General features: G+C 40.3%; 1 protein-coding gene across 1 annotated transcript; it reads right to left on the bottom strand.

Annotated features, from left to right (window-relative positions):
• Positions 1-259: 259 nt before the first annotated feature.
• On the bottom strand, positions 260-1,210 carry LOC138875980 (uncharacterized). The gene has a single exon (XM_070154861.1). It carries the CDS (start codon positions 1,208-1,210, stop codon positions 260-262), a length of 951 nt encoding a protein of 316 aa, XP_070010962.1.
• Between the last annotated feature and the right edge of the window lie 10,276 nt (positions 1,211-11,486).

Here is an 11,486-nt window from a genome sequence, read left to right as displayed (position 1 = left end):
TGCACATCTTACGCATCTCCCCTTCTACCTCCTCTACCGTAATCTGCCTACAATACCTAAAATCCCGCCGACTCTCGAGGTGCTCCAACTCTCCCAGCACAATGTGTCTATCCCCCTCCTCATTCAACAGTTTATGGAAGTATGACTGTCATCTTCTCCTAATAAGTGCCACGTCTATCAACACTTTGCCATCCTCGTCCTTGATGCACTTGACTTGATCTAAGTCGCGCGATTTCCTCTCCCTCACCTTGGCCAACCGTTACAACCTCTTGTCCCCGCCTTTGCCCTCGAGCTCCTCGTACAAACGAGCAAACGCCGCATTCTTAGCCGTCGTAACCGCTAACGTCGCCTCTTTCTTTGCCTTTCTATAATACTCCCGATAAGTCCTTTTTTCCTCCTCGTTTGTACTCTCCACTAGCTTCAAATAAGCAGCTTTCTTAGCTTCCACTTTACCTTGAACCTCTCCATTCCACCACCAGTCCCCTTTATGACCCCCAGGAGAGCCCTTCATGACCCCTAAGACCTCTCTAGCCGCTACCCTAATGCAATTCGCAGTCGTAAACCACATACTAGATGCGTCCCCTCTACTCATCCAGGCCCTCATAGCCAACAACTTCTCCCCTAACTCTTGAGCTTTGTCCTTAGTCAAGTTATCCCACTTGATCTTATGTTGCCTGCACCCCGCCCTCTTCCTCCTACTCCTCTTGATCTCTAGGTCCATAACTAGGAGCCTATGAAGAGTCGTGAGGTGCTCACTTGGGATGACCTTGCAGTCAGTGCACAGACCTTTATCGCATTTCCTGCAGAGAAGATAATCAATCTGGGTCTTGCCCATTGAATTCCGAAAAGTGACCAGGTGCTCTTCCCTATTCGGAAAACTCGAGTTAGCTATAACCAAATCAAAATCTCTAGCAAAATCCAACAGAGAATTACCTCCCTCATTTCTATCCCCAAAACCGTACCCACCATGTACATCATCATAACCCCTATCACTAGCCCCAATATGACCATTGAAATCTCCGCCAATGAACAACTTCTCTGTGTGCGGCATACTACGCACCATCTCGTCCAAATCCTCCCAGAATTGCTTCTTGATCTCCTGGTCCAAACCTACCTGAGGAGCGTATGCACTAATCACGTTTACAGTAAACCCACCAACTACCAGCTTAATACTCATCAACCTATCATTTACCCTCCTAACCTCAACCATGCGCTCCCTGAGGTCCCTGTCAACTAAAATACCAACCCCATTCTTACCCTCAGCGCTCCCTCAGTACCATAGTTTAAATCCGTCTACATATCGTGCGCTAGTACCCTTCCATCTAGTCTCCTGAACACACGCTATGTTGATCTTCCTCTTCTAAAGAATCTTACCTAACTCTATAGATTTTCCCGTCAACGTCCCAATGTTCCAAGACCCAACTCTCAGCCTAGAGGCTTTCTTACCCCCCTTCCTACCCCTGGACCTCACCCCCAGCCCCACCTGAGGACATGACCTTACTTTCACATCGTTCACTACCGCCACTATAAGCAAAAGGTATTAGGTAAACACAACTACTAAGAACCAATAACGTGAGCAGTAACGTGAGCAGGCACTAGCAATGCCAAATGACATATCGATAAATCCGAAGTCCCTTGCAAATGTCTCGCATAATTCTTAACGATACAGAGTTCATATTATTAGTGTAAATCTTCGTTTAAGTGTCACATAGGAGTATTTTATTAGACGTTTATTCTTCTAAATTATATTATGTTTTTGCCCCATTATTATGAAGTTGTGGCATTGACCGGAACAATTTACGTACATCGCTCAGAGATAAAAAGAAGCATTCAAAATAAACTGCTCTTGGTAAGATATCTTACGCATGAAAAAGACAATTGTCATTGGAGTTCATTAGAAAATTGAACCAACCATAAAATGGTCAAGCAAGTTTTGAATAATGAATAAAAAATATTCTGATTAGGCATTATTATCCAAGTGTAAAAGGTTGTCTCTCTAATTTGGATAGATTCAACGAGTCATACCTCCAATAATGCAGCCAGTACTCAAAATAAATCACCTTCATTTCCTTGATTTAGCACAACTCTCCAAGCCTATAAATAATTTGATATATATGGTGCATAATGATAATTCACATTTTAAATTCAAGTGATAATCAACTCTATGATAAAGTATCATTAGTCAGCCACTACTTATCAACTATGTATGTGTATTGGGAAAAAATTGAGTTTATATTAAAGATGACGTGGCATGACACGTGGTTTGGTTAAATGGTCAAAGCGCAACAATTGACTAAGAGGCACGGATGGAGACACCCACGGGAAGAGGAATTTAAATAGGCACAAGACGAAGTGCAGATACGAGTCTCGTACCAATTCAAGTCATTTAAAGCCAACGGATTAGAAGGCATTAAAGACAAAGATCTGATGACAGAAAGGAGTCCAAATTCATTATTAAATACCTGATACGTTAGAAAATTGGTATTTAATAGGAATGATTGTATAACGGCTTATTTAATATCATTTATTACTCATAATTATATCATTAAAGCTGAGGCTTCATTCCTTTACCTAGAATTACCTATAAAAGGAAGAAGTATCATCATTTGTAAGGACACGGAATACTATTGGGAACTTATTGAAATACAAAACTATTTGCTGCTTTACCATCATTCTCAAAAGTATTTTATTTTCGTCTCCTGATTATCAGTAACCCGAACTTCTTTTTAGCTTTGACCAGAGACTCAGATTTTTGGTTAAACAAATTGGTTCCGTTACCGGGAATCTGATAATCTTTTCTTTTAAGCTATATCTTGTCCATTGTCGTCACCATGTCAAACAACAACACCGACAATAATAGTAATAACACATTGGGAAACCATGAGAATCAAAATCAAAATGACGCGGTTCCCTCCCCTCCAGATTCACCACGTCAATCTCATGAAGGCACTCCTGTTTCTGAATCTCGTGCTGATCAACAAGAACAATCTGAACACTTTGAAGGAGTTACAACTGAAGCTTTACAAAAGCTAATTAATGCACAGGTCGGCAAAGCTCTTCAGGCACTTGTTAGTCGATTGCCTGCTGCACCACCCACACCAACTCCTAATAATAATACATTGGAGAATCCCTATTCTGGTCTTGATAATTCTGGAAATGGAGCAACCCCCAGTGAACCACAGGAAGGGGGACCAGGTAATTCAAATAATTCATATTTGCAAAATTTAGTACTAACCTTGCAGAAACAGATTAAGGAACAAAATGAGTGTATTGAGCAAATCCCTGGAGTTCCGCCTGTAATAAAAGGAGTAGACATGGACAAATACTCACAACAACCATGGAAGCCAAGTGCTGCACCCCTTCCGATTCCGAAAAAGTTCAAAATGTCTGACATCCCAAAATATGATGGTACTACAGACCCACGTGACTGCATTTACAACAGGCGTGAAAGGCAACGACTTGACCAAACAAGAAATTGAATCAGTACTGGTCAAGAAATTTGGAGAAACACTCACCAAGGGTGCATTAACCTGGTATTCTCTTTTATCTGAAAATTCTATTAATTCTTTTGCTGAGCTTGCAGATTCTTTTATTAAAGCACATTCGGGAGCACAAAAGGTTGAGAAAAGAATGGAAGATATTTTCAAAATCAAACAAGGGGATTCGGAGTTGCTTAGAAATTTTGTTGATAGATTCCAGCGTGAAAGAATGACTCTACCTCGTGTGCCTGACAATTGGGCTGCAATAGCCTTTGCAAGTAATTTAAATGACAAAAGTTCTGAAGCCACGAGACGACTCAAAGAAAGTCTTCGAGAATTTCCTGCAACCACTTGGAATGATGTTTACAACAGGTATAGTACGAAGCTGCGAATTGAAGAAGATACCGTACCTAAGTTTCATCATGAAGAAAGGGGTGGTCCCCGAAGATCAGAAACCGAAAAGAAATCAGGTAAAAACAGGTACGATCCATATATGGGACCTGCAGGAAAAGACCCACGGTCGAAACAAGATAGCCAGCAATATGATCAAAAATCGAGGAACAGGGACTCTGGTTCTTCTTCAAAGTTCAGGAATGATCGGAACAGACAAGAATCACGAGATGATGACAGAAGTTTAAAGGCACGATTCGGCGGATATAATTTTAATGTCTCTACCTCCGAGCTCGTAGTTGTTTTAAGAATCATGGGAGATAAGGTACGGTGGCCAAAAGAGATGCGGTCAAATCCAAATAGACGCAATCCAGATCATTGGTGCAAATTCCACAATGATCACGGGCACAAAACTTCAGAATGTAGATTCTTGCAGAGTGAAGTGGATTATCTATTGAAGCAAGGGTACCTCACTGAGTTATTTAGCGAGAAAGGAAAACAAGCTTATATGAAAAACAGGCAAGAGCCACCACAACCTCCTTCACCCAAGAGGATAGTGAATGTCATAAGCGGGGGAGAAGATATTCACGACATAACCTACACAACCTCCAACAAGGTTTCTAAGGTAACAATTACACACGGGAAACGGGTGCGGCAGGTCCTAGAAAATGAAAGTATTTCGTTCGATGACGCAGATACCGAAGGAGTGACAACTCCACATAATGACGCACTGGTAATATCTTTACTTGTACATGATACTAATGTAAAACGAGTTTTGATTGATCCAGGGAGTTCTGTAAATATTATATTACTAAGGGTACTACGGAAAATGCAAGCTGAAGACAAAATGATACCCAAGGCGCACACCTTGTCAGGCTTCGACAATTCAAGTGTAGTAACAAAAGGAGAGGTAATTCTAACAACTTTTACTACGGGTGTTGTCAAAGAAACTAAATTTCAGGTAGTTGATATGGAAATGACCTACAATATGATCATGGGGAGACCATGGATACACAACATGGATGTTGTCCCATCAACTCTACATCAGGTTATTAAATTTCCATCACCATGGGGAATTTGCCAAATTCGTGGGGATCAGCAGATGGCTAGAAGTGTCAACGCTGTCACAAGTACGAGCACCGTAAATAAAGAAAAATAGCAATTACAGGAAACAGTTGAAGGTAAAAAAGATCAAACTTCAGCTGAACAAGAAAAGACAGATTTGGACTCAAGGCCTGACACAATTCAGGAACCTGAAGAAAATGAAAGCATCAAAACGACAATTGAAGAGCTCGAGGCAGTGATATTATTTGAGCAATGGCCTGAACGGAAGGTTTATGTCGGGGCCAATTTAAGCTTAAACATGCGAGGTATGATAATCGAATTTTTAAAAGCTAACTTAGACTGCTTTGCTTGGTCCCACACTGATATGACAGGGATACCACCGGATGTGATGACTCACAAACTCAATGAGGACCCTTCTTTCACACCAATAAAGCAAAAGAAAAGAAAGCAAGGTGCTTTCAAGAACCAGGTGATTCAGGATGAGGTCCAAAAATTATTAAAAATCGGATCGATCCGTGAGGTAAAGTATCCTAATTGGTTAGCTAACACGGTGGTCGTACCCAAGAAAAATGGTAAGTAGCGTGTTTGTGTGGATTATACCGATTTAAATAAAGCCTATCCAAAAGATTCCTTTCCCTTACCGCATATAGACCAACTAATTGATGCAACCGCAGGTCATGAACTTTTAAGTTTTTTAGATGCATACTCGGGATATAATCAAATTAAAATGGATCCTGGTGATGAAGAAAAAACTTCTTTCATCACAGACAGGGGGACTTACTGTTATAAAGTAATGCCCTTTGGTCTCAAAAATGCTGGGGCAACCTATCAAAGGTTGGTCACCAAAATGTTCCAAGAACATTTAGGGAAAACAATGGAGGTATATATAGACGATATGCTCGTCAAAACCCAGCGATCTCATGATCATATTTCTCATCTATCTGTTACATTTGAAATTTTGCGAAAATTTAATATGAAACTCAACCCAGAAAAATGTGCATTTGGAGTTGCATCAGGTAAGTTTTTGGGTTTTCTTGTTTCTAACCGTGGTATTGAAGTGAATCCTTCTCAGATCAAAGCAATAGAAGAAATCCCTGATATCCTTACTAATAAAAAGGAAGTACAAAGATTAACGGGAAGAATTGCAGCTTTGGGGAGATTTATTTCCAAATCCTCAGAAAGGTGTTTTAAGTTTTTCTCTGCACTCAAAAAGCAAGATCATTTTGAATGGAATGAAGATTGTCAACAAGCCCTTAGAAATTTGAAAGCTTATTTGTCAAAACCACCGTTGTTGGCAAAACCAAAGGTGGGGGAAAAACTTCTCATCTATCTGGCCGTATCTGAAGTCGCGGTGAGTGCTGTTTTAGTCCGCGAGGACCAAGGTAAACAATCTCCTATTTATTATGTAAGTAAGTCCTTATTGGAAGCTGAGACACGATACCCACAGCTAGAAAAATTAGCATTAGCTTTGATCATGGCATCTAGAAAATTAAGACCTTATTTTCAATGTCATCTCATTAATGTAGTTACTGCTTTTCCGCTTCGAAATATTTTGCATAAACACGAACTTTCAGGAAGATTAGCAAAATGGGCTATAGAACTAAGTGAATATGAAGTTGTTTATCAACCCAGGACCGCTATAAAATCTCAAGTACTAGCTGATTTCGTGGCTGATTTTAGCCAGGGGATGCATTTAGAAGCAGAAAAAGAATTACTAGTTTTTAATGGTGCAAACCCGGGGACTTGGGTTTTATTCACTGACGGTTCATCTAATGTAAAAGGGGCAGGCCTAGGAATAGTCCTTGTACCGCCTGCGGGTGAGACTATAAGACAGGCTATAAAATGTCATTCTATAACTAACAATGAAGCAGAGTATGAGGCGGTAATTGCAGGTTTAGAATTGGCACGAGAACTCGGCATAACACAGATTATAATCAAGAGTGATTCTCAACTCGTGGTCAATCAAATGCTGAGGACTTATACAGCCAGAGAGACGCGAATGCAAGAGTACCTCGCAAAGGTACGAGAGTTAATAAAACAATTTCAAACTTGGAAAGTAGTGCAGATCCCAAGAGATGAGAATGTAGAGGCAGATGCTTTAGCAAATCTCGCATCTGCAGCGGACGTAGCAAACGATACAAATGCTTCAGTCATACATTTATTTCATTCCGTTCTCGAATCTGATAAAAACGAGGTAAATTTTAATCATTTAACATGGGATTGGAGAAACGAAATTGTTGCCTTTTTACAGCACGGTACCGTGCCTAATGACAAAGGAAAGGCTCACGCGCTTCGCAAAAAAGCTGCTCGATATTGTTTATATCAAGGAAATCTTTATCGAAAGATGTTCGGTGGACCACTAGCAAGGTGTCTCGGACCCTCTCAAACAGAATATGTGATGAGAGAAGTGCACGAAGGACATTGTGGGAATCACGCAGGGGGACGGTCACTGGTAAGAACATTAATTCGCACAGGATATTATTGGCCTAAGATGGAAGAAGAAGCAACCAGTTTCGTGTCCAAATGTGATAAATGTCAAAGGTATGGCAACAATATGCACAGACCAGCTGAGTTACTACATCCTGTTATAGCCCCGTGGCCCTTTATGAAATGGGGGATGGATATCGTAGGTCCACTTCCACAAGCAAAAGGTCAGGTAAAGTTTCTACTTGTACTTACAGATTATTTCACTAAATGGGTAGAAGCAGGGGCATTTAAACAGGTACGAGAGAAGGAAGTTAAAGACTTCATATGGCGAAATATAATATGCCGCTTTGGAGCACCAAAGGAGATCGTGTGTGACAATGGACCACAATTCATTGGAGCTCAAATCACAGAATTTCTTCGAAGTTGGCAGATCAAAAGGATAACATCTACGCCATACCATCCAGTAGGTAATGGACAAGCGGAGTCTACTAACAAAGTCATTATCAACAACTTGAAGAAGAGGTTACAGGATTCAAAAGGTAATTGGCCTGAGGTGTTACCTGGAGTATTATGGGCTTATCGTACAACGACTAAAACAGGCACTGGAGAAACACCATTTTCAATGGTTTATGGTGCGGAAGCCTTAATTCCAGTTGAAATAGGTGAGCCAAGCACATGGTACGATCAGGCAACGGAGGAATCTAATGATGAAGAGATGCGGGTAAACCTTGATTTACTTGAAGGAAGAAGAGAAGCTGCATTGATAAGGATGGCAGCACAAAAGCAAGTAATTGAACGATATTACAATAGGAAAGCACGCCTCAGATTTTTCAAAATTAGGGACTTCGTGCTTAAAAATGTGTTCCAATCTGCAAAGGCTGCTAACTCAGGAAAGCTAAGTCCAACATGGGAAGGACCGTACAAAGTCCGTGACATTGCGGGAAAAGGAGCTGGAGACAATGGACGGCAAAGTTTTACCCTCACATTGGAATGCCGTCCACATAAAAAGATATTACTTTTGAGAAAGTACCTACGGTCAGGTATCACCATGTTAAAATTTCTCTCTTGGATTATTAATATTTTACTAATGATTTTAGATGCTAGGCAAAACACCCTAACTCGTGCCAAATGATGAGTCACAACCTGCAAGGCAAAATGGAGTATTCTTAAATTCCCAGCCCAGGGTTACAATTAATCTGATGGAAATACACACGAGTTAGGCAGTCTTCATCTATAATCGCACCTTCGAGTCCCGTATATCTTTCTGTTTCAGGAAAAGGGCCAAAGTAAAAGAAATAAACAAGTGCTCGAGGCTTCATACTTCACCGTTCAAACACTTGGGGGACTACATATTGTACACAGATACGTGTAGAAGTGCAGATACGAATATCGAACAAAAGTCGACCACAAAGAGACAAGTGTTGAGTAAAAGTTACGAAGTCTTCAGCATTCATGAGAATAACAGAGTCATCTCTCAAAACTCATAAACAAAGTCACCTCTCAAACCCTTCTTAATATATAAAGATAGGGTCATGACTATGTACTGAAACAGGTTATGAAGAAAAACCTTGTTTATTCTATGTTATGTACAAATCTGTTACAAGAAAAACAGTTACGAGAAAGTTGTAGATGTATTGTAATACATGTAATAGTCAAACACTTGTTAAAGTTTATGAATAAAAACTTGCCAAAGTTGTTTCATACAAAACGTGTGTATTCCTATTTCTTTCATCGTATTATAACACCATTATGAAGTTGAGACGTCTTCTTCATTAAGTGTCGATAAAATAAAAGGGCCCTCTTTTATAAGCCTCATGTTAATAAGTCATGAGAAGAATCATAAAGCATTTTCAAAGGATAAAAATGCTAAACTATTCTATAAGTCCTAAATAAGTAAGGAAAAGGCAAGAATAGAACACATTGAAGTACTAACAAAACTTCTTAATATAATTAAAAACAAGTACGAACTTAGTCAGCAAAATATTTGTTTTTTACAAATGCCCCATTATGATAACTGGGGACTTCATCAAAAGATCCCTTAAAGTTGCCAAGGGATAACACCACCAAGTAATAAAAACAAAAACAGCAATTTCATTTTCAGCTAGTCACTGAAGTGTTTGGAACATCAGAAGTTTCACCCTCAGGAGCAGGAATTGCAACCCCAATTGCTGCAGTAGCCACTTCTTCATTAAAAAGCTCTTCCTTTCCAGGAGCTTCAAGTACAGGAGAAGGAGTATCAGTAGATTGTTGACTTTTCTCGATGGTATCTACGACTTTGGCCAGTTCAGACTGCAAGTCAAAGCCTTCCTGAGCAGCTTCCATCAAAGCATCATGGCGAGATTTTAGGAAAGCCCAACTCACCTCTATGTTGAAGTTCTCCTCCAGAAGTCCATATTCCTTTTCCCACATAGCAAGATCGTTTTTCAAGATTTGGTGCTCAGCTAAATGGGAATCAAGGGAAGCTTCAAGAGAGGCATGAGAACTCTTCAAAGCATGAATCTCGTCAGAGGAGGTCTGTAAGTCAGCTTGAGCTTGAGTCAAGCTTTGCACTAACTCTCCTGCATACTCTTCTTTCTTAGCCAAAAGTGCCTTAAGCTCCCTAACTTCTTCACTAGCCTTTGATAATTGTTCTGACAAAGAGCATTCCAAAAGCTCTTTGTCTCTTTTAAATTGGCTTGAAGAAGCCTTGGCAGTTGCCAGTTCAGAAGTCAAACCACGGTTTTGCTGCTCCAGGAGGTTTTTATTTTCTTGCAACTCCTCTATGGTCCCTTGAGCATTCTCAAACTGTTATTTCCAATTGGCTGCTTCAACCTGGGCTACCCTGGCTATTTCTTTGGCCTCGTGAACAGTTTTTTCAGACTCACGGGCTTTTCTTTCTAGAAGGGAAATTCTTCCCATTAATTCCATACCAATGAGGTTAGCCTACAGAGACAACTCATAGAAATGAGGGATTGAAGATAATAAAAAAAAACTTGTTGGTAAGAATAGGAAAAATACCTTCAAAGTAGAATGAACTATGTCATTCATCAGAGTCAAGCAGCTATGGCTCTCCATCTTCTTCTTCTCAATATCTCAAATTAGGGGCTCGAGCCAAACATCGGCTCTACCAGTCTTTCTCAAGAGGCTATGGTTGGCAGGAACTTCAAGAGTAACACTTCTCATAGTCATACTTCCACTGCTAGAACTCGTCTCTGTATGATGAACAGAGGGAAAAGGAGTAATGGAAGGAATGGAAGGAGAAGATGTAGAAACAGGAATGGAAGGAGAAGATGTAGAAACCAACACGGGAACGGACATAGGAGCGGTACAAACTGGCAAAAGAACAGAAGTCGTCAAAATTGGTAAAGAAATACTTACGGTTGGCAGTGGAATGGAGGAAATAGGAACGAATGAGGAAAGAGAAGCTTCATCAAAAACAAGGCCGAGCTCGCCACTCTCGAAACCACTATCAAAAAGATGCTGAAGTGACTCATTATTATCTCTTGGTTCGGTGTCCTCCTCAGAATGAATCAAAACTGGATCGGTGGTTGAGGTTCGAGTAAGAGTATCTTCAATTTCATCATCAATGATTATTCGCCTCCTGACCCTTGGCCTGGTAATTAGGGAGGTACCCTCCTCTTCCTCAGAACTTTCTTTTATAGCTTTCCTTTTTGGCAGCAAGGCTCGAGCCTTATCCAAATCAAGAGCAGCATTAGCAGACATGCGAATGGTCATAGCTACTTCAGCCGTCATTCCTCTAACGCCAATTCCTGATTAAACTAAGGATATACACTATCAAAATTGAGGAAAAAATGCTTAACATGTGAAAGAAAAAAAACATATAAAAAGGGGCATACCATGTGTTTTCACCTTCCAGCCATGTAAGGAAGAAATCGATTTCCAAGTTCTTTGCTCCCTAGAAGCAATCTTCAAAATTGAGTCTACCCAACCACGAAAGTTGGGAATAGGTTCCACATCTCCCATGGTTGCTATAAAAAACCAAGAAGAGACGAGGTTAAAAACAACTTTCTTTTGAAATTCTCAAAAGTAGGTACGGTAAGTAAAAGGAAACCTACGTGCAAAATTCCACTTCTCATGGAAGGGAGTATTTGTTTCGCCAATCAAGTCCACCGTACGAACAGCAAC

This window comes from Nicotiana sylvestris, chromosome 8 (genome assembly GCF_000393655.2).
Source record: "Nicotiana sylvestris chromosome 8, ASM39365v2, whole genome shotgun sequence".
Taxonomy (NCBI): domain Eukaryota; kingdom Viridiplantae; phylum Streptophyta; class Magnoliopsida; order Solanales; family Solanaceae; genus Nicotiana; species Nicotiana sylvestris.
The sequence above is the reverse complement of the archived record's forward strand: the minus strand, read 5'-3'. Positions and strand labels throughout refer to the sequence as shown.

Bases quoted from the DNA above. Each gene is read 5' to 3' on its own strand.
- LOC138875980 (XM_070154861.1), bottom strand. From the start codon at position 1,210: ATGGTTGAGGTTAGGAGGGTAAATGATAGGTTGATGAGTATTAAGCTG.